Source organism: Siniperca chuatsi, linkage group LG1, assembly GCF_020085105.1.
Source record: "Siniperca chuatsi isolate FFG_IHB_CAS linkage group LG1, ASM2008510v1, whole genome shotgun sequence".
In the NCBI taxonomy this organism is placed as follows: Eukaryota; Metazoa; Chordata; class Actinopteri; order Centrarchiformes; family Sinipercidae; genus Siniperca; species Siniperca chuatsi.
Genome location: NC_058042.1, coordinates 30,167,477 through 30,194,384, shown reverse-complemented (window position 1 = coordinate 30,194,384; position 26,908 = coordinate 30,167,477). Strand labels below are relative to the sequence as shown.

The following is a 26,908-nucleotide window of genomic DNA, read 5'->3' as shown; positions in this document are numbered from 1 at the left end:
GCATAAACATGTTTCTGTAATGCAGATGTCTACAGATGTCACTAATGCTCTACATGACTTTTAGCCAATACATTAATTATGACAGTGGGCACACATAACCTTTAACGGTGGACTGGGAAACCAGTGATTTAACAACAAACAAAGAAGTGACATCATCAGGATTGACACCTGTTTTCCTTTTAAACTGACCGTCAGCACTTTTCCATGCCTGAACAACAAGAGTAAAAGTAACTACAGGCCTTTTTCATATGTCACAGTAGGAAAAACACAGGCGGGAATACAAAAATCATTGATGGCTGAATTCCATTTAGCTGCTTAAGTTTCAGGGTAATGGTATTGTGCATAAAGGCTCACTGTCACACTGTCATGGCTGACTGGGACACTTGAAAAGAACAAAGCCATTGTTAATGGTATTAGTAACACCTGTGTTTTTCCTAGTATAGCAAGTCAAAATGTCTGCTGTGAAAAAGGCCTGTAACAACTAAATAAATGACATGTACAATGCAGCCTAAAATAATGATTCAGAATAAAGTTGATTTGTACATTTCACACACAAGGTCAGCTGCACTGTCAAGTTAGAATCAGAGTTCAGAGTTTGGAAAGTGTGCTTATGGCTTAATAGGAGTATAGCCATGAGTTACTGTAGCTTCACAGACCAAACATCATACTGATTGTATGCCTGCGGATTTATCGACAAAGGCTTTATATAACTCTCAAATTATAACAAGACTAAAAGTCTACAGCCATGCTAGCGGCTCTGTGAGGCTGTGAGGCATAGCGGCACTTAAATGCTAAATGCTAATATAAGCATGCTAACATGCTCACAGTGAAAATGCAGGTAATGTTTACCATGTTCACCATCTTCGTTTAGCATGATAGCATGCTAACATTTGCTAATTACCACTGAACACAGCGTACAGCTGAGGCTGATCGAAATGTCATTAGTTTTGCAGGTATTTGGTCATACACTAAATTAAAACGAATTTTTGTTTAAATTTAGTGTCAAACAAATTTGACCTGGCCTGCTAGATGGGGGGGGTGCACCAAAGTTTTTACAATTCATCCCGTGGGGGGAATGTGAATGACTGTACAAAACGTCACCGAAATCCGACACTTGTCAAGACATTTCACCGAAAAACACGAATGTCAACCTCTTGATGGCACAAAATGAAAAGTCAGAGGATCACCAAGTCAATAACATTCATCGTATAGGGACCACGAAGGTCTGTACCACATTTTGTACCAATCCCTTGGAGAAGGTTATGGATATATTTCACATTATATGTTTTAGCCATGTCGCTAGTGTGGCTAGAAAGTTTTCAAACGCTGCCACAAACCCACCTGTGACCAGGATCCGGTGCTCCACTCGGGCGGGCAGGCTTGGGTGTGGCAGGGCTGGACCTGGGCTGGAGAGATGACAGGGCAGAGGGAGTGCGCCACCACCTCTTCCCTCTGATAAGTCACCTTCCTCAGGCAGCGCAGTGTCCTGGTCTGCTGTCCTCCTCCACACGAGCGACTGCAGGGACCCCAGTCTCCTGTCGCCCAACTGTGGAGGGACACCAAGAGCGAGATGGTGAAGGGGGACACCCAAGGAAAATGCAACAGAAAATCAGTGAATGATAGTATTGATGAAAAGCCTGTATGTATAAGTGATTTCTGGGTATATGCTAAATTGTACATGCATACATTTGCACACATACACACAGTATAAGGAGCTGCTATAGAGTAAGTTTAGCCTCCGTCATCAGGACACCAACCACATGACTGAGCACCTAATTATGACAGCCAACCACAGGTTCAAACTCTAATCTGCTGCACTTATTTTGGGCCCAAACACACACAAACAGAAAAATACAATTTCAGCCTAAATTACCAGTGAGTACTATGACACCAAAGACTTCAGAAAACCACTTATTATTAGGCGGTTAAAAACTCCAACTGGTGAACTAGCTGGGCTTTTCTTGCTTTTCTTAAATGTTATGATTCATGAAAACGTAGACCTGCTACGTTTAAAATGCTCACAATATTTTCACACATTGATCTTTGTCATTGCACAAAGTGGACAACGAAAATACACAGGCCGAAATATATATCCATATCCATTCATCTCTCTCCGTACTATTCGTTTTTGAAACTAAACATGAAAACCATATTGTGTATACAATTCTCCATAACAGCTTTCCCAGGTCTCCATGGCCAACTGCAATATACAACATACAATAAGGGTCCAGACAGATGGGGACTGCAATACCTCACCTCACTCCTCTCTTTTGCCCTCTCCTGTTTTTTCATTCCTCTATCTTTTTCACTTCTCTACTCACCTGTCCTCTGTCCTCCCATCATTTTATTTTCAATCCCCTCTCTTTTTGTCCAGTGCTTTCTACCTCTCCTGTCCTCTCCTCTCCTTTAGTGTCTTTGAAATCCTGCTTCCCCACTGATGAAAGCCTACTGCTGCTTCTAAAATAGCGTCTGTCTTGGCATCGGGGCTGAAGGGGGAGATTACAGCAAATGAGTGGTCTGACAACCACAGGCTTAGAAAAGGGAGATGGAGAGATGGGCAGATGGCTCAGTCCAGTTCTGAGACGACATGCTACCGCAAAGACCATTCCTTCACGCCGCCGACCTGCTCCAGGGGAAGAAAAATGCTTTCATTCTCTTTCAAACGCCACAGACAAATGAAGCAGCAGGACTAAACTGCAATTTGGAAACAGGAATAATGTGAACCATTGGGACCTGAAAACATCGGTTTTGGATTTTTGGGGACTGTTTGCTTTTTTTCCTCTGTTTTGCGTGGCTTATAAATAACAATATATCATTGGGGGAAAGTGCCTTAAGTGCTACTCTGCTTCACTGCAAACCACCACTGACCTAGCTGTAATTTGTATCTCTGAAAAGTTTCAATAACTGACATATTTTGAGGTAGACAAGTGCAATACTGCAGGGGACGTTCTGAGAAGCTCACCCGTGCATTTTTAGTACTAGTATGGTTGCACGCCAGTTACCACCAATGAATTAACATTTATTCTTAACCTAATAGCGGTTTTCTTAAGTTCTTCTTCTGCTTAATTATATACCAAAATAACCATCTCTGCCAAACAGGTTGCTATACCCATATAAACCAGGACATTTCCCATCTGTACTCACTACTTTACTGTATTTTTCATTTCACTCCAAAATGGTCTTTCCCTTTCTTTTAGCTGCTGGTATTTGAAAGTTTCTCTGGTTATAATGGACTCCAATAGGCCTTTTTTCATGAAAGACATTTTGACGTCACAGTGGGGAAAGCACAGGTGTAAATAATAAAATGAAAGATGACTGAATTCCATTTAGCTGCTTTGGTTTCATTGTCCTGGTATTGTGCATGCTGGCACACTGTCACGACTTACTGGGACACTGTTAGCCATTGTTACTGCTATTAGTAATACCTGTGCTTTTCCTACACACAATCTCCATTTGGGCCATAATTTATCAAAAATAAAAATCATTAACTTTTATTCACAAACAAACTTGCGACACACTGAGAAATGTATGTTATTCTTCACTTTCAGCATAGAACTTTTTTTACGAAGTTGTCTCTTGGCATTCTTCAGTGTAATTCTTACAAGTGTAGATACAGGACCTGTTCAGGATCTTGTCCATACATCTTTTGTCTCTATTTTTCTGCACATCTTCTCTGGCACAGGTACAACATGTCTCACTTTGATCTGTCTACATATCCCGCTGCGTGATGCACAGAGAAATCCCCAACCTGCGGTAAGTGACTCTACAGATGGCCTCTGCCAAGAGAAAGAGCAAAATAACTTCAAACAGCAGAGATTGATCTACAGAGGAGGGGAAGATGGAGAGTTAGAAGGAGGTGGGGATGGGACTGTGCTGTGGAGAAAGCAAAAAAAAAAAAAAAGACAGGCTTTTAAGATGAGATATGAGCGAAGATTGAATTGGCTTCTTAAAATTCTCCTCGCATCCCTCTTTTACGTTCAGAAACTGCAGCTACACCTCCATCCCCATTGTCCCTGACAGGCTAACAGCAATATGGGGAGTGAAGGTTTAAAGCAGGTCTAAAGCAAAAGGGGGCAGATGGGAGTAAAGTGGTGAGGGGCGTTTGACTGGCTCTGCATGGCTAGACTGCCCTGGCCCCGTGGGAATCCCACCGTCTCTGCACAATAAAACATGGATAGGCCTGTCAGCACCTGACATACACTCTGCAGAGATAAGCAGGAACTTTTACATTCCCCCGCTTGTCAGACACACACACACAGAGCACAGATGCATCCCACCTCATTGTCAATTTTTCTTTTCTCTGCTGGGTTCTTGAATGCGTACCCATACATCCTAGAGGTCTTAATGCAGTCATTAAAGCTTTCATGCTGCTCACTCAACTCAACTCTCTTCCTGTGCAGCGCCCATAAATTGGCCCATACACACCAGCTGAGAAATGGTGTCAGCTACTGTATAATAAGATCCATGGGTGTCAAGCACTGCTTTATTTTCCTGAATGGACAACCACACTGATGTTCTTTATCTGGGCTATACCATTTTCTTCACTCAAACAAACGGGGGAGGTTGGGACATGCAACAAGGCTGTTTAATACCTTTCGCCAAGATAAGAGAAATGGTATGCCCAAGATTAGAGGCAGGAAATGCCCTCTCGGGTGGTGGGAAACTAGTGAGAAACAGAGGCTGTATGTTGAAGGTGTAACCGATAGCTGTCTGGCTTGTTCAACCCCTGACACAGGAGAAAGTTCAGTCTGGACTTGTTGTGGCATGGCTAATGGTGGACGAAATGAACAACAACAACAACAAAAAAATCATTAAAATCCGACAGAAGCAGCTTGTATTTCTATTTTTACCTCATGGTTTGGATCCGAAATACATTCATTTCATCGTCATACATTTGGATAATGTGTGTGCATATGAACTGTATGTGTGCATGCCGCCCTGTGTGTGTGTATTTGTGTGTATGTGTGTGTACTCTCTCTGAACCCAAGACACGGTTCCCTGCCTGTTCTTTGGAGCAGTGCTGTAAATCAAGCTAGCTCCAGTTCCCTCAGCCAAAGGCCTACATAGGAGAGAGGACATTTATTCAGTGTTGTTTCAACTTGTTACTCCACTGCACTTTAGCCTGGCTTCCTCCTTTGCTTGCTGCACTGGTCCCTGAATGCATAGTCTCCTTTAAAAATGCATGCCATTAAGCACACTGTCTAGACAACAAAGATAAAATGTGGGTGTGATTTTGCTACAGAGAAAGGGAGGAAGCTTTGTGCTGAGAATATTTGAAAGGAATGATGTGCACTGAAAGCAACAATCATTCCGAGTTGGCTTTGATGTCTCCCTCCCTCTCTTTAGCCTTGTCTTTCTTTATTTTTCTCTCTCTTTCTTATTCCCAAGTGTTTGCTAAAGTAAAAGGTCCATTCCAGACTTGGAAACATCATCTTGTATTTACTTCCTGTCAAAAACAGTCAGCCAATTGGTTGAACCTTGTGTCAAGGGGTTAGACTACAATAAGATATTTCTGACAGGGCCGTAGCCAGGATTTAAGAAACACTGAGGTCACAAGTCCAAATTTCCAAACAGAACCCCACCCACCAAAACAATGTTTGACCAGCCACCAGCCAAACTCTGTAAAATTTCTAGGCATTTAAAAACAAGACTAAGAGCCTATCCTAGCAGCTCTGTGAGGCTGTACTTGGGCACCGCAGTGCTTTGAGCTACATGCTAATGTCAGCATGCTAAAATCCTCACACTGACGATGCTAACAAGCTGATGTTTAGCACATAAAATGTTTACCATGTTCACATCTTAGTTTTGCATGTTATCAAGCTAACATTTGATAATTAGCACTAAACCCAATGTACAACTGAGGCTGATGGGAATATCTAGAGACACAAATTTCACATTTTACTTCCTACTACTTTTACTTACTTCATTTAGCTGTTCAATTCTATTTAATGTAAAATTGATTTTCCTAGACATTGTCTTAAAGTTGTTTCATACATTTGAAAAACTCAACAGCAATGTCTCTTTCCAGAAATCATGACCTGGTTACTCAAGATAATCCACAGATTTGTTGTGAGCAGTTTCATGTAGGATATCAAATAGTTCCTGACCTCAGTGGTACTGTAACTACAGCCCAGTTTTCTGACCTCAGCTGAAGCAAGAGCTGGGAACACAGGGTTCAGTTTACTTTGAACAAGTGACGTGTGCTTAATATAATGCATTCTTAAATCAAGTGTCCTTGACAGTAATGACAAAAATAAAAGATTTCTTCTTTTCTCAGGTTCCTCTACTGGTTAAGACTTGCCAGGCTAACACAGTTCAGATTAAACTGAACTGTCTGCTTGTCATCCACTGGGAGCCTGTTACCCTTACCAAGTGGTAGAACAAAACTTGACATCACAGACATGAACACAAAAATGAGACATTACATGAATCTGTCACGTCAGCGTGGTTAAAATCCACTTGACACTCAGATGGACATACAGCTGGAGAAAACACTGTAATGGAATAAGTAAAGGCTGATGCAAAGAGACAGCAGATAGGGAGGGCTTTCATGTGTTTTCTCAAAAAGGAAAATGGAAAAAAAATGGAAAACTTGTGAGAGAGTGGGCAGAGAAGAGAGCAGGATGGAGAGAGGAGAAGAACACAGGCTGAGAAGAGTGGTGGCTGGCCACAGCAAATGGACCACAGGCAAACCTCTAGACTGCTCAACCACACTGTGTATGTGTGTGTGCGTTTGCATGTGTCTATGTGTGTATGCCTGTAATAAAAACAGCGCCTATGGTTCCTGAAAATTTGGCAACATAAAGACACATGCCACATATCACCCCCCCACACACACACACAGACACACACAGCAGCACTTACTATGCAGGGCAGGGCTGTGTGTTGCAGAGATGGGAGCCCAGTGTTGGTCTGGTGTGGGGATTACACATGGTGGAGTTGACCTGAAACTTCTGGTCCTGCAGACAGATAGCCTTGGTGGAGATACGACCTGATGGAAAAACAGGAAGAGCGAAAGAGAGAGAGAGAGAGAGATTTGATGAAACATGGAAACATGGAAATCTGAAGAGTTAAATTTTGTCACTGTCATGGATCAAAATCTCTGTGTTAAGTCAGTGTGTCTGCGTGCGAGCTGTTGCAGCCTCTTGAGACAAGGAGAGTGGAGCTACAAGGACCACAGTCAGAACACACACACACACACACACAGCCATCCACTGACAAGTGAGCCGGGGGTTGCTGTGAGTCTTTAGGGACCAACAGAGTCTGAACTTCTCAGTTGACAAAGGTGCTTTTCATTAGCCTTAACACACTTCCTGAACCACACTGGACTCCAGGAATTGTACACAATGCAAAAACACATTAGCACAAAGAGACAGACACAACATCCACAAACATACAAATAACATCTGACACACATACACACAGAGTATACACATGAATATGGACATATTTCTACCTCTTTTTTATTCAAATTGTACGTTCACTAAGGCCAGCCCCTCTTAGTTACTTTTGTTACGCCTGTAAAACTTTCCATTCTCACACAGCACATATGCAGTTGACAATGATAACAGTGGCAGATTTACCATCAAAATTCTTAGTCATTTGTCAAAATCTTTGTTTTACATTTTTATAAACCCCATTCTGTAAAAAAAAAAAAAAAAAAATCTTAGCAGCAAAAGCAGGCTTCTCATTTCTAGCCAATGACAGTCAAATTTGCCGGCAGAAATGATTTCAAGGAAAAAATAAAAAATAAATTAAGATAATATTATGCTTCATGATTTGTTTGAAAATGCTGTCTCCGTCTGGTTTTTGTTTCCAGCTGACTCGTTTTAAAATAAGAATCTTGCCCTGCCTAGTTACGGTTGCTATGATTGGAAAATTGGTGTTCAAGGGAGGGGTTTAGCAAAAGGTCAATTCATGTAAACAACACACGAACACACACAAGAGTTCTTCTAGTTTAATTCATCAAACAAACATGTACAGCAGGGTTTGAGACTAACGGCGTCCTGGCGTCCCGGGGATGATGGAAAATGTGTTTGGGACAAACAGAGATCTTCCCCGGGACGCCGGGGAAAGGGATTTTTTTTATGTGTGTATGTATATATATAACTATCGCTTAGCAAATGACAAACTGAACCGAGCGCTGACTACAGCGGAGCGCGTCTTCTCGTGCTGTTACTATAGCTACTATGACTGGCTGACTACTCAGGGAAGGTTTCGGGAAGGTTCCGGGACGGTGGTGAAAAAAGTGAGTCTGGAGCCCTGATGTACGGGCCTACGTACGAACACAAACACACACAGTCTCACCTCCAGCACAGGGGGCAGAGCAGTCGGAGCGCACCACACCCCAGCTGTAGTCGGGTTTCCTCTCAGTGCGAGGCAGGGTGTACTCCCACACCACACCCGGGTTCTTTCCCTGCAGAAGGATCTGTCAAGCAAGAACATAGTAAATCAGAAAGGTGTCAAGTGTGTGAATATACTTTGTCTTTTAACCTTTATTCATCCAGGGAAAGCACGCTGAGCATCACCCTGTTTCACATCAACATCAGGTTTTCAAATCTTTACATTAAACTGGGAGTCATCCACTACAAGCACTTTTTCCCGGCTGCTCTAGGGGTTCGAACCAGCAACCTTCCTCCCCCAAATCTCCAGGCTACCAGTATATACTCTAAGGTAAGGAATCACTTCATGTACACACATCAATCATAATACACAATAGAACAGTTACAGCCAAGAGAGGTTTTTGCTAGAGAGCACTTCAGTGGTGGTTGTCGGTGTTCTTACTCCCTTTCCTGTCTTCTCAGCTGCCAGCTGCAACTAATAATCATTTTCATTACTGATAAATTTGTCATTTTTTCTTTACAATTTATTGTTTTATCTATAAAATGCTAAACACATAACATATTTAACCTTTGCATTTGAGAGGCTGGAAACAGCAAATGTTTGGCAATAATGAATCAATGATTTGTTTCAGCGACGGACCCATGTGTTCCCTAATTTCTGGACCAATCTGTCTACTATAATTTCAAACAAACCGGGTCCAGAGTAAACAACAATAAGGAATCTTCCCCTACATACAGTATGATGTATACCCTCTCTCTGAGCCAATCTGTAATAAATATATCACAGTATTGTCTTCTGTGTTGGTAGAACTCCAAGAATTTATTCAGTATGTCCTACACTGTATAAACAAAAAGGTGCATGGCAGAAGTGCAGTAAAAGAAGAGCTGAAACAAATGGCCCATCTGTTATGGATTCCACTGCAAGAGACTAAAGGTAGGACCACTGACAACGTGGCGTAATTCAGCCAATTAGGTCCCACTGAGCTGTTAGATCTACTACCCACTACCCAGAAGGCTCTACAAACATTAAGGAGCGCTTTGTTCCCTCTCTAGTCCAAACTGGCTGACCACACTATTATAAGGTCATTTTATTTGGACAGTACAGTGCACATATGAGGGACAATTTCCATTTTCTTTTGTGAGTTAGCTCTTTTTTTACCACATCCTTTATACTGGCTGGTGATTCTGAGTTACCTTTTTCTGTACGGGAGATTTATTTGGACATTCAAGTCAAGCAGAGACTAACGGATGAATGAAAGTAGACATACCCATTACAGGAGAAGCATCAGGCTATCATTAAAGCAACCCCATGAGGATTCGCTGCCATAGTGAAGAATTTAGTTTGAGGCACATATACATAGTCAGCTCATAGTGTGTCATTTTCAACCATTTCAAAACGCTGCACTGGATAGTGTTCAGCATATTTATGTCTCTTTTATAGCCCACCAGGTTGGGTGGGTATGAATCCTCAATCAAATTGTATTAAGTCCAACTGTCAACAACCATTCCAGTGCCTGACAAACATATCAAGTCTATCAATATCTGCAATAATGAGCTTTGACAAGTGTGTTTTCTTTGGGGTGTATCCTAAAGTACAAGGAATCTACCATCAACCATCCAACTTAGAAAGCCAAGCACCTCCTGGGTTCGATCCACATTCAACAGTCCTGGGGCTCTTCCACAGACTGGACCAATAACCTTCTGCTGCATGTTAACTGTTCCATGTGTACGGTCGGCCCAGCTCCAGACAGGAGGGCAAAAGGAGAGATGTTTATGTGGAGAGGAGCAAGGAGCTGTCTAATGTCAGACAAACAGATGTGAGGCAAAGATACTGTGTGAGGTGAAAGGCACAGGTGTTCTAAAAACAACGGGAAGTTAGTGATTGTAGTTTGGTCCGATAATTTGGCCCGCTCACCAACAATAGTTGCAGTCGCAGCAGTGGCTGTGTAGCTGTCATGAATTTGTGTGAGGAGGGGCCCACATGTCAGACTTTGAAAAACCCCTGCACTAAAACAAGCTTGTCTGTTTATGATATCTGTTTTCTGTTCGGTTGTCATTCAAAACTCAGCAAAAGCTTCAGTTTAATCATACTGAATTAGGCTTGCATGCTAAAACCTGCTGTGCATATTATTCTGCACTGATAAGAGAATTGTATGTAACTCTGAAACCAAGTGCATCCACGTGCAAAAACAGACTGTGCTTTGACTTTGGTCACACCATCAAACACTGATAATAGACCCTAAAGCCAAAGGTTTTGCTTTTCACATCAGGCACATAAAGCACTGTCTTCTAGAGTCTTCTTCATCATACATCACTGTCAGTTACTAATGTCTGCCCAAGTCCTGATCTTTGCATAGTCAATGATTTTACCCACTGTCTAATAAACAAACTTAAGCTTAAACCACAAGGTTCTGACTAATATGCATCAAGATTAAATGCAAAGATCCACAAAGTCTTATTGTGTGCTACAAAGCTAAATCTCCTCCCCTCAGCGACCCTATCACCATGTTCTTGGCTATCAGCCACAAGTCACATTGCACACTCACTGTCTTGGGCTGTGCCCCCTCTAAACTTAAAGACATCCAGCCCAAAATGATGAAATTGTGGCCCCGGCCTCTACTAAACTGCATAAGAGCCGGAGACACTTTAACACCCACACTTCCTTTGCTGATGTTACCCACCCCAACCAAACCCAAACCCAACTGCCACCACTACTAACCGCACCGGGACTTTATGCTTAGCCAAGCAAACCAACTCTTACCAAACCTTCCTGCTCCTTCTCCAAACAACCACCAATGATGTGAACCAGCAGCTATAAAAACAACATTCACCAGGATTTTTTTTTTTTATAATAGAGGACCTACACATCCTTGAAGCCTTGACACTTTCTAAATAACTCATCTTTCTTTCCTAAACCATCCACAATGTTGAATACACCCAACCAACCACAGTGTTAACATTGTCTGCCAGGAGAGACACTAACTTTCAAACAATAATTTCAGACATATCTAAACCTGTCTCCTCTCCAGGACAACTGCAGCCAAAGCTCATCGCCTGACTGACAACTAAACACCCAAACCAATAAGAACAAAGTAAAATATCCTACCTACCCATACTACAAACCAAAATCCCACAACCAGAACTCCCACTGCCCTTGTGAACTCTTTGGTAGTCAAAGCAAACTAACAGCAGCAGCAAAATACTGCCTTGATATTAGTCACAACACATATAAATCTACCAAAGCTCTACAGCCAGCAAATAAATCAGCCTCATCTGGACTGACAACACAAACTACTATCAGTGGGAACTGCACGTAGAGACAGAGTGCAGCAGTAACCTCTGTCACTCAGTCGGTGAGTTTACATGCAATTTCAAAACTTGATTAAACCCCACTTCAGGTTGTTACCTGATTTCAGAAATTTTCATGTCAATTTTCAAGTTAAAATTGAACAGTTAATCAGTTTGCATAACTAGATTTTGGCCGGAGAATCCATATCACTTGGCCAGACTTAGAGTTGAGAAGTGGGAGGGGCCTGCTGGTAATGAATTGTTTTTCTCCATTCAATGTTCCCATTTCAAATATCGTTTTTAATGATATCCTCAATGTTACTTAACATAGAAGTTACAATGTTACAGTCCTATAGATTTAGGCTATGGCCACCAGTTGTAATTATTTCAACTTCATTTCAGAGAAAGATTCCATCAGTTTGGCACGGCGGACAGCTCTAAATACTACACTACCAATGACGCTTTAGGTGCTATTGCTATGGAGAGGAAGCCAGTCAGAGGTGTGAATTAGAGATGTATTCAATTCAATTCAAAATGCTTCGTGGTTGCAGTTGGGAACAATTCAAGCTGCAGACTGTATTATCTGTTCTCAACACCATAGACGTCAGCTTCCACCCACCATTAGCAGCACACTTCACAGTTTTTTGAGTGTTTCGTTTTTATGTACACAGGCCTGAACCTTGACTTTTTATCAAAGAACCAGATATTTTCTTCTGTAGCTGTTAATCTTTTGGACTGATGATTCACATAACATTGTCTATGGGAAAAATTAACAGGAATTTTACTTCCTGAACCAGTAGTGCCTGAAAGAGCTCCTCTCACTTCGCAGTGCTATTAAGTGTTGCTGTGTAGCAGGATGAAACAAAAGTTAATTAGTTCCAAATTGTGAAATCCAAAATAATTTGATCAGAAGTTTGACTTTAGCTAAAAAAGCTGAAAAGCTCGACAAATCAAAAAAGTTTTTATTCAAAATTCGTAGTTGTATTTAGAAAATATAGACACGTGAGCAGATTAAGAAAAAACTGTGCTCTATCACTCACTGTTTTGTCAGTTCAAATACACGACCAAAAATACTTTAAATGAAACTTAAATACATGTACAAATATGCCAATACGGGTACAAAAATACACGAGGAGACAAATGTGATTCTAGAGTGATCAAACTTTTAAGCAAATGTATGCATTAAAAGTTTCTTTTTCAACATGGCAGTGAAATAGTTCAACACTGTGCTCACTTGACTTGAATTATCCTCTTTTTTTTGGATCTAAGTTGGAGAAATGTTCATTAATAGTGAATGTTTGTACCCCCTGAATGGCTTTTATTTTCTATTATAGTTAAAAATATCGACTTGTGTTCATTTGGTTTGTAGACCAAAATCCCATATACTGAAAGAAACATGTATTTCCTCGAGAAATATTCAGGATGAGGTGCCTTTCAAGTAAACGTTGTGTGATTGATGTGAGTCTGTCTTCCTACAGAGCAACATCAGACCACAGAGTGTCTTGGTTTTCCCAACCCAACCACCACACCACTCATCAAGTCAGATGAGATGATGATGAATTAGAACGTGTCGGACACAGATATCAGTCTCACTTGTGGGCCCACAATGCTTTGCACTGGACTGGCATGACCTCGCCTTCCAATACCACAAGAATGTCAATTCAGGAAGAATAACCCTACTTGGTATCAGCTGAGACCTCAGCCATATGTTATGTCTATTCCCGCCTCCTCTTGGTAGTTACTTCTTTCCTCCTTTCCTCCCTCCCCCCTACCAGCTGAGCAGCTGTGCAGATGTGAACACCTTGTCACAGTTTACGCTCACACTCCTCAACATTTGTTTTTCTTTGAGTGTTTCAAGCTGAGTAAGGGTCTGGGAGTGATCGGTGCGTATATCCTCCCCCATGTACTCTCTCAGTTTTTCTGCGACAGTAGAATGTGTGAAACAGATGAAGATCGGCATTAAAAACCCACTCGTTTTTGCTTCACTTGGCTCTTTTCATTTGCAGTTAAAGTCCCTGTGCCCTGACCTTAACTTCTCACATCCAAAGAGTTCAATTGCAGAATTCTTAATCTTTTAATCTCACTCTCCCCCTCTCTCTCTGTCCTTCTCTCTCTATCAACCTCTTTCTCCTTTTTGTAATTACAGGACATACTTATAGAGATTATGCTCGTGTCATCTGCAGATCAGCAGCATGCTACCGCTGAGTGATCTGCTGGACAGATGTATGGCTGGGACACACGGACAAGCCGGAGGAGCACTGTCAGACTTTGCAAAGTCCCTTCTTTAAAGAATATTTAGAGTTATTACAACTTGGGTCTTGGGTAATTGTTTCTATCAGTTATGATAACACTATACTCACTGAACTAAGTGGTGGGAATGTGGTGACTACCATAAAGTATGACAGGGCAAGAAACACAAATAGTCTGACAATCAACTGTAAGCAAACCAGCAGTTTAGCCCGATTATCTAAACCACTTTATTTGGAAGTAAAACCAAAAGTGAGCGCACCCCTAATGATCTCTCATTGCACCGAAAACCTGTCTGCATGCACAACTACACTGAGTTCTGCAGGTCAGACTTGTTGGTTGGTCTGTAAACTTGGTATTTATTACAATTATAGCGTTCACTTTGGATTTGTCTTCCACTAAGTTTGACTTGTCTGCGTCTGACTGCTTGTGTTATTTTTTGCCCCATTTGACTTTTTAGCAACGTCATCACGTTCCCTGATCTCTGCTATTAACTTGGTGAGAACAAGATCTTATTACCAATAGGAACAATTTGACTAAGGGTCTACAGCCATGCTAGCGACTTTGTGCAACTGCACTTAGGCACAGTGGTGCTTTGCGATAAATACTAAAGCTAGCATGTCAACATGCTCACAGTGACAATGCTAACAAGCTGATGTTTAGCAGGCATTAAAATGTTTACCATGTTGACCATCTTAGTTTAGCGTGTTAGCATGCTAATAATTGCTAATCACCTGAGGCTAATGGGAATTTCATTAGTTGTGCAGGTATTTTGTGATAAACCAAAGTGTTTGGGGGACCATAAATGTCTATACATTTTGTGCTAATCCATCTAGTAGATGTTGAGATATTTCTCAGCCTAAGTAAAAACTTTGACCTGCTGACGGCTCTATAGGAAAAGTAAGTGAATCACCAAAGGATTCATCATCAGGATTCATCCTCTGGGCACCATGAATGTCTGTACTAAATTTCATGGCAATCCATGTAATAATATTATTTATATATTATATATATATATATATATATATATATATTATAGATATTTCAGTTTGGACCAAAAGTGGTGGGCCGCCTGACAGAACCAACATTGCCATCCCTAAAGCCACACCACCAGCATGCTAAAAATAAGATATGTTTTTTACTGAATTATCCCTAAATATTACCAGGCTCAGTGACAGCAAGATTGCGGGATTGCAGAATGCAGAAATTGGTGAAGCAGAAAGTTTTGAAAAGTTGCAAAGAAATCATCATAAAATCTATCCTGCAACCTCTTCTGGGAATGACAATATTAGATTGTTGTTACTAGTCTGCATCTCTGCAAGCATTCATCTCGCAGAAGGAAACAACAATGGGCTGTTCAAATGCCAAATACAGCAGCTACTCCGCTAAACTGCCCACAAACTTCTCTTTTCTAAAATAGCTACAAAAACACATTTCCTGATGGTCAAACAAGTGGCCAGCCAAGCACTTTGGAAATATCACACTGGTATTCCTCCTGGATTTACAGGCCAATCATTCCTGCTTTAACCACAGTATTTCAGTAGCCCAAGGGACTGAGGGGAAACTAGCTTTTACATGACTATCACTTCACCCATGGTGGAGGGGGAAAAAAACAAATGTCGACTCTTCACCTGGTTTCCACTTCTGTTTCCACGGCTAGGGTTCAGAGTTCAAGAGAAAATAAATGCTTTCGCTGACAGTTATGTGGGAAGAACATCCCACCACCATTCACTTAAACCTCATAAGGATAATGACTCGGCCACGGCCGAATATTAGTTTTGCTCTCAGGAGGATACTCCTGTCCAGCATCACATTCTGCTGCTTCAGGATGGGTAAAGACCCGCCCTCCCCTCGAAGCTCTGGTTTCTGACACACCAGTGATTACATATGTGGGGCAAAAAAAAAGTACCATCAGCTCATAAATCAACTCCTATACTATGCAGAACATCTCACTCCAAGCAACCATCTGATTTTATACTTTTCATCCCTGCCTCTGAAGGGCAGTGTACATGGGGATTTTACTCGCTCTGTTAGCCTCGAATCACATGGCTGCAACAAAGCACTTTTGAGGTCAGTGGCCACATCCATGGCTTTGAGTATGTGTACGTGGACAAACACGTGACTGTGTTTACACTGGAGCCAGCAGTACCAAGACATTGTACCGCATATTAACAAGAGGCAAGCTTCTGCCATGTGAGACTGAGCTGAATAGTGAGCACAGAGGCTGATTTAGACTAATTGTGCCACATCTCCCTCTTTCTGATGTCTGCATTGTTCCCCTTGTCATTCTATTGATGCTTAAAGGATCAGTTCAACAAAATTACACAAAACATATTTTCTCACTTACCTTTACCCTTACTAGTATCTGGCCATGTAAATGTTTGCTTTTATTTGTCCAGGTTTTGAGATATCTGCCTTTAAAATTTATGCTGCCACCCCAACACAATGGAGAATAGCACTGAAATATTAAATCCACATATTGAGGGGAAGAAGTGCTTATAGAGCTTTCACGAATGCACAAAGGAAAAAGGAAAAGAGACTGAGTTCTGAAATCAGTCTGAGTCCAAGCTGTCACATAAAGAAACACACAGACACACTCCACACGAATGGTCTGTGCGTACGTTGATAGCAAGCGGCAGCTCGCTAACATCAGTACAGTCAGTATATTAGCTGTCTGGAGCGTATAAACACGGACTGCAAAAACACTCCAACGGTCAAATTTGTGCAAATAAAGCAAGGTGAAAATTAGCTTCCCTTTTGATCTGAACACACGCTTACATTTTCAACAGTTTCAGAAACAGTATCCCAGTTATGCTGGATAATCCACATATCTTGCTGTGCTTCCAGTGGGCCTACTTAGAGCTAGTCCCTATGAAAACTGTTGACAGTTGGTCTGGGTGGACCGATCCCGGAGGAAAACGGACAAACGAACTGGAGCGCCTGTTGACTTCTGAGATCAGTCAGTCTGAGCCTCAGAGCTGTAACATTAACACACACAAAGATACACTCCATACACACGGTCAGTGCATACGTTGCTAGCAAGCTACAGCTGACGTCTGTACAGTTGGTTATTAGCTGTTTGAGGCGAATAAACACAGACTGCACAAACACTCCAGCAGCCAAAATTTGTGCCAATAAAGCTAGGGGAAAATTCTCTTCATGTGTTTGAACACACCATTTGAACAACAACATCAGCAAAGAACTGAAAGAAATGAAATGAAAAGTGTTGACAGTGTGTTCTGGGTGAACCGACTATTTAAACTGTTGGCTTTGATTTTAATTAATCCTGGATGTTGTGAACCTTTTTTGTCTTCTTCTACTTTTTACCCTTATGTTCTCTTTCTTTCCCTCTGTCTCTCACAAAGAGCGCAGCGCTGCACAGGACAGGCTGTTTGAAACCCCCAAAAGTTTTTTTCTGATTAAAGCCCACACAACCAACCCATCCCCAGATCATCCCTGACATAACCAATCACCAGACACAATTAATCCCCCATAGAAGCATTGCAGACAGCTACAATCACCCCTGTTCTCCCTACCACCCAAACTTTTTTTCATCTAAGCCTATTCATAACTAGACATTAAAAGAAAAGAGGTGCAGCAACTCTGCCAGGGACCCTGTCACTGTCAATTGCCACAAACGGACATCATCCGTTAGTGGCGGCTTACTTCAAACACCAGCGTCTCATTAGTAGGTCCAGTGGCATACAGGCTCTCTGGCTTGTTGAAAGAGCGCCGGTAGTCGAACACGGTCCCACCAAAGTGGAACCTCCCCGGCCAGTCCACAGTCCAGTCCCCGGTCAGGTAGTACTTCCTCTTCAGCGAGCGGACAGCCAGGTAGCTGGTGGAGACTTCCATTTCCTGAACGTGAATGCTTCGTGCCCCAGCTGGGACTGTTACCATGGAGTAATACTCTGGGGGGAGGAAGGAAAGTCAAGACTGAATCATGCTTAGATATTTGTTTATTGATGCTGTTCTCTAATTCTTATGTTTCATCACACAATCCTGCGACCCATGCACACACACACCATCATCCCTGCTTTACCACACAACTTTATCTCTGGTCTACGAGTGTTACAGCACATGGATGAAGTGAATCAGTCCATTATGAAGAGGGATTAGTTACATGTCTGTGCATGGTTTTTCTCTGCATCCTTGTTTGTCCGGTTAAGTCTCTCTTTGTCTTGCAGAAGGACCAAATTTATGCTAGCTAACATGCACAGGCACACTACATGTGCACTAAGACAAGCTTACCGTTAGCCCTGTGTTGAAGGGTGTATTGGCCCTTGAAGAACTTGCAAGTGGAGTTGTCTCCCTTACAGACTCCGCAGGCGTCCACAGACGCCTTGGAGCCCAGAATCTGGTCACAGCCTACTGCCTGCACACACACAAAAACACATGTGCCATCAATGTGGACAGAGCTACAATTAAGAGGATGTCAATACAAATACACTTTATAACCAGCTATTTTCGAAAAGTACTCATGTCAATGGAATAAACTAATGTATTATGATAACTCTGGTGTTTCACGTAACTACTGCACCTGACATCTAGATTATAAGGACAATATAACCATGGTGGAGAGATGCAGCATTGCTCTTAAGACTAGATGAAACGTAGGGAAACGTAGGGAAAAGACAAATATGCAATAAAATGGAGACATTGGAGCTTTGTTTGGTGCTAAGAAATACAGACAAAATATTGAAACAAAGTAACGGAGATTCTAAGACGGTGTAGTCCAGAGTAGCGGAGATTCTCTATCTATCACACTTCAGTAAGCCAGGTTTTTAGCACCAGCTCGCACGCGTTTTACTGCAGCATTTAATGCTGAGGTAGATTCATGCTGGAACCCACAGGATCCATTTTTACATGCCAAAAATAACAAAAAAAGACTTTTTCTTATGCCGTCATGCATCCTAGCAAGCAATTAGATGACATATTGGCACGAATTACTCCTTACAGGACTGCATGTATGGCAAGCAACATGACAATCAGACAGGTTTTAAACAAATCCCAGTTTAGCCCAATTATCATCTCTTATTTGGAAGTGAAACTGAAAGAGAGCACACCCAAAATGTCCACTGTCATATTTTGCACTGCAGTAAAATAAGTACAGCAGGTCAAGGAATTGACTTGTAAGATTTCATAAACTTTTTCCAATGTTTGCCTTCTTTGCAACTTTGCCTTCTTGCTGCAAATTCTGGTCAACCCAAAACTGCACTGTGTCACTGGATTCTGACACTAATTTATTTGTACTTCTACTACAACTCTGTGACAGTCAAGTACAAAATGTTTTTGCTATGTACTGTCATGTCAGAAATTATCTCATGTAACATGTGTCCAAGAGCAAAGTTTTACTGTGCAGCACTGTGAATCCATACAGACAATGTACCTCACACACTCCATCAATGCAGACATCTCCTTTGTGGTCAGAGCAGGAGGTGCCGTCTTTGACCTTGCTGGACATGGCGAAGAAGAAGTCAAAGTCTTCTGCGATGCAGTACAGTTTACAGATGTCTTCATCTGCACACAGAACATACAAATATATACAGTAAGACTGGTATCAATAAAAAAGGTAGCATTAGTAAAAACTGCAAATTGTTGGGTTGATGCCACTGAATTTTACTGATTCACCAAATTTCCATGACCTGGTGCTGCAACCTGTTACACATACAGTATGTACAGCTCCTGCTGAGACTGAAGTGAAAAAGACAGGAACTGAATATGAATGCACCCAGGGGTATTCATGTGGGGCTACAGGTTTATTTTGTAGTTCAGATCAGTTATCACAGACAAGTCTCTACAGCCGTCTTTGATTAAAATAAATGACGGTGAAGGTGACTTGGCCCAAGGTCCCAGAAGGCAGTTTAGAATCTGTTCCTCTCTACATCACCTCCCATTCATCAACAGCTTAAACAGGCCTGGAACGACTGCCAAACACACTGTTCTCCTTCATTGCACTCTCTCTCTCCCTTGCTCTGTGTAACAAAGCTGGGCCCGTAGGCTTCCTTTTTAAATCTATCCCCACTGTGTCAGAGGGTGCAGGTGGCTACATGTCTCCCATGCACATTACACAGAGTGATAGTTTCCTCCAGCTTTTTGGCCTAATCATTGCAGCAGTAAATAGAGGTTGGCATTACAGAAACACTTTATAAAAAGATTTGGACTAGCAGAATACAGCGGGTGGGGTGCAGAAAGTAAAAGATCTACAGAATTAAGACAAGAAAAAGCTTGCCCTGAGAAGTCTGCAATTCTCTGTGTATTTAGCAGCGCTGTGTTCTTTGAACAGTGAGATTTCTTGTCTTGTGCATTGTGCATCAAGAATGAAGTAAATTGTGGGATGTCTTCATAATCCTTGGAAAGTACAGTGTATTTTTAAGATAGATAATCTCTTAGTTTACAAAAAAGATGCAAACAAATCTGTAAATATTCTTCAACTCTCAAAAACGGATGCAAGAAAAAATACATCCAAAACATCCTCAGAACAAATTAAAACATTAAACATAAATGTACCCCAGGAAGGAACAGACTTTGTACTTGTTGGGATCATATATTAACTGATCACCTTACCATCCACTTTGGTGTAGGGCTTCCACTTGTAGTACCAGCCCCTGAATGGCTTGCTGTTGTACTCAGCGCACTGCTGGGCCCGGAAGTCCACAGCGTTAAGAGGGCACAGCCGAGTGTTACACAACTGGTTGAGGCGGCTGGAGCCTGAGCAAAATTTACCATTGTTCTGTGGCCTGGGTGGAAGACAAGACAAGACAGGGAAGAAGAAGCGAGACAAAGGTTTACACATCTTGCTTGTTTTATTACCACACTTTTTTTAAAGATTATTTTTTCAACATTTCTGCTTTATTAGGTAGTCACAGTGGAGAACGACAGGGGGGAGAGAGGGGGGGTGGCATGCAGCAAAGGGCCCGGGCTGGATTTGAACTCGGGCAGCTGCTGTAAGGACTCAGCCTAGATACATGGCACACGCTCTACCAGGGGAGCTACCGTGGAGGTTTTGACCACTAGTAGTGCTATGTTTGCTTGTATCAGGCATGCGCACAAACGCATGGGAAACTCGATTCACTGCTACCAGTTTCACACTATTCTATTGATCAACAGTTGGTGGCGGCAACACGCAAAAGCAGTTAACAACAAGACTGTAAGCTAGTAAACATGGATGAAAACAGGGGCTCAGTTCCAATGTCCCCCTAAGCCCTAGAGATTGAGCCCTCATAGACTTTAAACAACATCATCTACGACATCATGGTAAGTGTCTGAGTGCAGGAAGGTGTAATGGCTCCAAACGCTGTCTGAGGAATGCAAGAGCACTCCCGGGAGCCCGGTAAATCTGCCTGGCGACAGAAGCTGAGACTGAACCCCTGTAGGTCAGAGGTCCTCGTGTCTAGTCTTGTCTTCTTCTTGAGTCACCTGTTCCCACCCTGCCCCTCTCACGACTTCCCACATAGATCCACATTCTGCTGCTCTGCTACAGGCCTAACCCCTTTACAAACACCTTCACAAGTCTACCAGGAAACTACTTATCCTTTCCTGATGCGCAATTCCACTGTCATTGCCATTTTGCAGACTTGTGGAAAATATGCAAAAAAGGGTTCAAAAAGCCCTCAAACACTTGCCGAAGTAATATTCAAATAAACTGCTAATGTTTTATGAGGAACAAAATGCATTCAGCATGTTTGTGAGACCTCAAGGATACACACAATTGGTTTTGCTGAGAAACACTGACTGTAAACTTTTGTCTGTTTATAAGAAAACTAAACAGGGCAGCTGTAAGGCTTCAACTTGCACACCGGCATCTCCCAATCAGTGTGACTGATGAGCCAAGACAAAGTCTTTTAGAGCATAATAAAATCCAAGATATTATCATTCATTATTCATTCTCTCTTAGATTTTCCTTCATCCATGACAAAAGTGCTGCCTTAAATCATCAAAATGACACTGTCTTATCTGTCAGCGTAGTGTTACCCTTGATCAAAGTGTAAAATAGAGTTTAAAGTTCTGGAGCAACAGGATTAAAGTTCATGTTGGTTTAAAACAGGACTGTCAAAGAGAAGTTTGCATGCCATGTCAGATGTTTCCACGCCATACCAAATTAACACTTCTTTAACCACATGGGAATAGCTGGTACAGAACACAAACAGGTAATGGAGCTTTAATATGCCATTAAAATGACAAAAGTAATCACCCCAAAGAAAAAGACAAGTTTGAAAAAGACAAGCACAGTCTTGACATTTAGTGAACATTAGCATGCCATGTCTGACTTCCCAGGCTTTCTAAATTCATGCCAGGCATTCAAACACAACCACCAGCAGAGAAAATTGAGTTTAGCTCTTTACCAAGTGGCCTGCACACACACAGACACACACAGACTGAAACCATGCTGATTAAACATGTCTAATAAAAATAATTCACTAAGTGTTACGATGTAATGAAATGCTTTGGAAAAGGAACTGAAAAAGTGACTAATAGAAACAGTAAACACCAGGAGTGGAATGCAACTAGAGGCATATTTCTTCTTTTGAATTTCCTTCACCACTGCAACAGTATTGAAAATGTCTGCATGAAATGAATGTCAGCAACAATCAGAAGCAAAAATGCATGTTGCTTCACTGCATTTTTCTTTAACTCCAACCATTCATCCCCTCCATTCAGACCTGGACTCAATCAAACAGTGACTTAACTGCCAAGAGTGATGGAGCTCCATTCAAGGTGTGTGTGTATGTGTGTAAATCTACTCTGTGCCGACCTTGCTTCCCTTGGTGTGTGTGTGGGGGTGGGGGGTTGGCCCAGGTTTTTGTAGGCCTGATCCTATTAAGAAGTAGCGGCAGACAAATGCAGCCCATATGGTAATGTGCTTACGGCAGGCAGTAGGGGACTACACCGTATACTCCGTCAGTCAAGGCCTTCTGATCAGAGGCAAGCATTAAAGAGGGACAGTTTACTTGAGAAGGGAGTTGAATGCAATTCATGGATTATGGACATAAGCAGCCCTCAGGAACCTTAAGGATGCTTAAATGTCCTGGGAGCGCGGTAAATCTGCCTGGCGACAGGAACAGAGACTGAACTCCTGTAGGTCAGAGGTCATCATGTCTAGTCTTGTCTTCTTCTTGAGTCACCTGCTCCCACATTGCCCCTCTCTCGGCTTCCCACATAGATCCACATTCCGCTGCTCTGCTACAGGCCTAACCCCTGTAAAACACCTTTACAAATCTACCGGTAGTCTACACCAAACACGGTTCTATCTAAGCACCATCACCCCTTCATCATACACCCCCACTCCCGAGTGTGTGACAAAATGTGCTCCCTCCAAAACGAGGTCAAGATCGTGAACCTAATCTCCTAGGCTTGTTGGTGAGGATTAGGTTGACTGTGTTTGATCTGGCAGGTGGTCTACGGGGAATGGAGGAGTGAGGAGGGAGGTGAAGAGAGGGAGGGAAGGGGAGAAGATTCATTTTCCGTCTTGGAGCAACTCCGAGAAGGGAAGGCTTAAATCGGCTGATCCCATAGAACTCTTTTACAAGACTAAGCAAAAGATACATGCTGCCCTCATAAAATGGATGAGTTTGTACAGAATCAAATGAGGATTTTTAAGACTGCTCCTGCTGAGTGAAGATTTTGTGGTAGGGCAGAGGTGAAAATGTACAAGAAGCTGTCATATCTGTATTGTCAACTTCCAAACAACGCAGGATTTGTCTAAAAGTTGAGATATGGATTCATATACGTGTCATTTATGCATATGTGTTATGCAAAAAGTGCAAGTGATGTTTGAGGAAGACAGCCCAGGCTGTCCAGACAGTTCAGTTTGGGGGTGAAGATGACATTAAAGACAAGCAGTCAGATTCAGGCTAATCCTTCCTGTTCTGCTCAGATTAAAAGCAGAGGGGCCCTGGCAAAATAATCACAGAGATTACTGGGTACAAACACACTCTGAATGTCATGAGTCTGAGTCATGGACTAAAACGTGACTCAGGGGTACATGCTGCAGTTGGGATAAGGTCTGAGTGTGTTTGGGTAGCTGAATTCTTTTGGTGGAGGTGTGTGTTGTGGTGGTGGGGTTGAGGATGTTGACAGAGGTGAAGAGATGCCATATTAAGACATACACCAGCCTAATTTTATTGTCTTCACATGAGAGACCTTCACCATCTTTGCATCCGCTCTTTGTCCCATTGACCCCATAACTCACCGTTTAGCAGCATCAACCCATTATTCAGCGGCTGCTGCTACAAAGCACTCTTTAGTGCCACAGGAATGATAAATGAACTTGACAGCTAACCTGGTTTAAAGGGCTCTGTGGCCCTTTTTGGTCTGCCAGTCATGGTGTATAATGTGTATCATATGAGGGCCAGTCTGCCTCTGAAAACTTTTTGGTCTTTGATCCCTCACAGGGATTAGGAGACGAGTCGGCTGTGACGGACAGAACAGCCGCATCAGTGTCTGCCCAGCTGTTAAGTAAGCAGGGATGAAGCCAGTGGAGAAAAGAGGATGATATACAGTAGTAGTGTCTGAATATCTGAATAGACTACTTAATGGAGTGGATATGATGAATAAAAATACATAAAACTAAGAAGGGCTATATTTTCTCAAGATGTACATATGCTCTCAGTTTAAACAGCATTTGACATAGCTGAAACTGCTGAAGTCATAGTTGAAGTGGCAGTCAATATATAATTACTGAAAGAAGTTGAAATGGCAGTTAAAATGGAAGTGCTGAAAGAAACTGATTCAATTTAAGTGTAAGTACTGAATAAAGTTGAAGTGTCAATATAAATGTAAGCTTTGAGTAAAGCTGAAGTATCAGTTGGGGTGAAAGTGCTGAAAGGAGTTGAAGGTTCAGTTGAAGATCAAGCACTGAAAGGAGTTGGAATTGTCAAGTGTTGGCGATAAACTGACCTGGAAATGTCAGTTGAAGTTGTGCAAGTTCAAGTGCATAAACTGAAAGATGATGTCAGTTAAAGTGTCAGCTGAAGTATAAACACTGAAAGCAGTGGGAGTAAATTGTGTATTAACACTGGAAGTTGTGGGAGTTACAAGAGCTGAAGAAGTTTGTTTTTTCTCAGAGTTGAAGACCTGAGACTTGAAAGGGTTTGAAGTGTCAGTTGAAGTGTAAGTATTAAAAGAAGTTTATATGTCAGTTGAAGTTTAATCACTTAAAGCAGAAGAACTAGGATAACGAATAAGAAATGAAAGGAGTGAAACTGTTAGTTGACATGTAAGTGCTGAAACCAGTTGAATTGTGAATTGAAGAGTAAGAGATGAAAGCAGTTGTATTGTCAGTTATAGAGTAAGACATGAAAACAGTTGAAATACCGGTTTTTGTGTAACCACTGAAAGCAGTTGAATTGTCAGTTGAAGAGTAAGAGATGAAAGCAGTCGAATTGTGTGTTGTAGAGTAAGAGATGAAAGCAGTTGAAATGTCAGTTGAGGAGTTAGATATAAATGTTATGGAAATGTCAGTGAAAAGTGGAAACACTGAAGACAGCTCAAGCATGTGCAGTGTAAGTAGTTGAAATGTCAGTTGGTTCACAAGCACTGACTGTTTTGATTCAACTCTAATTTCTTGAGGCTATATCCTATTAAATTGCATTATATTGTTTAGGTGTGCCTGTTATATCGTCCTAAGGTGACTCAGTGTGTATGCTCTTCTGTATTTGATTGACAACCATGGAGGTTGTGTAAAAGACTGCAAGATGAAAAGATGATGGTGTGAAGTAATTTTGATATTCATGTCACATATAAAGACTACTGGGCTAAAAGACAGTATACAGGAGCAGCAGTAATTATGAGAGCAACTGTGTCCCTCACCTGCACTTAAACACACAGAAACACACAAATATGTGTGCAGACATGTAGGATTGGATGTGACATGCCACTATGATCTAACCCGCTATGATTCATTCCTAAATAATGGCAATCAATAACAGTAAAAACCAAACAGCAGATTCTTTGTGATGAATTTTGAGATCTGTCCACCAATCAAGGTAGTGCAGTGGCCTTGGATGTTAGCCATTAGTCATGATCCCTATTATTGTGGTATGAGTGTCTGGTTATATTATAAGTGTGAATGTATGTGCTTATGCATGAATATAAGTTCTATGTGGCAATGCTGTTTCCTTTATTTGTTGTAGAGCCACAGGTTGATCCATGCATGAAATATGCTAAACGTTAGCTGAACAGACATCTAGCTAGATCTGGAAATCAATTCCTGCTCATTTTTTTACTAAATATCAAGAGTGCTTAAAATTCTCTTGACAGCTGACTAGAAACACAAATAGGAAAAACATCAGAGGTGCTGTCTAGGAATTTCTGTTGACTTTGGTTTCTTGTTGATTGGCCATGGCTCCCACAAGCGAAAATAACAATGGTAATTGGTTCCACCATCCCCATGATGACTGTTCCTAAATTACAGTATGGAGGAAATTGCTAGTATAAACACACATTCTTCAAGGAGAAGACTTTAAACCCTTAACAATAATAAAACTTGTTCAAACATTGCATACAATTGCAACATACATGTCAGTGTTTAACAAGACCTCTGTCAGACTGACTTAGGTCTATGGATTACACATACTACACAGTAAAGGCAGAAGAGGGGCATGAATGGCATGGATTATCAGGAAATTAATAATTTCTCTAACTATCCCATTGCAGACATCCCGCTTGTCCTGTATTAAATTTAAAAGGCCAGTGTTGTGGGGGCTGGCTAACTAACTGCAGGCCGAGACAATCAATTAGCTAATTGCACCATAGTGACAGAACAACAATAAATCGAGTAATCTATTTTATGAAAGTGAAATAAAGGCCTAAAACATCAAATAAATCTACCAAGTTTTCTGGGAATAATGAGGGATTGTACGTCTGTTATGAAACACAACATTAAAACTGAGGATCTCTCACGTGCGTGTAATGACATGCACAGAGCCTTTTGCTAACAAAGAGATATGCACTGTGGGATTTGGGTCTGCAGAATTATGTAGAATTATGTTTGTGTGAGTGAGCAGCAAAAGGGGACGTTTGCTGGCTGT

General features: G+C 41.7%; 1 protein-coding gene across 1 annotated transcript in view; it reads right to left on the bottom strand.

The window, feature by feature from the left end:
• The window catches only part of adamts18 (ADAM metallopeptidase with thrombospondin type 1 motif, 18), a 66,029-nt gene that overhangs the window by 7,769 nt on the left and 31,352 nt on the right, over positions 1 to 26,908 (bottom strand). The window contains exons 13-19 of the mRNA XM_044199920.1: positions 20,445 to 20,617; positions 19,267 to 19,397; positions 18,129 to 18,252; positions 17,544 to 17,788; positions 8,308 to 8,428; positions 6,865 to 6,991; positions 1,342 to 1,546 (exon numbers count right to left, since the gene is read on the bottom strand). Of these exons, the coding sequence (XP_044055855.1) occupies positions 1,342 to 1,546; positions 6,865 to 6,991; positions 8,308 to 8,428; positions 17,544 to 17,788; positions 18,129 to 18,252; positions 19,267 to 19,397; positions 20,445 to 20,617 (1,126 nt within the window). The remainder of the gene's footprint in view (positions 1 to 1,341; positions 1,547 to 6,864; positions 6,992 to 8,307; positions 8,429 to 17,543; positions 17,789 to 18,128; positions 18,253 to 19,266; positions 19,398 to 20,444; positions 20,618 to 26,908) is intronic.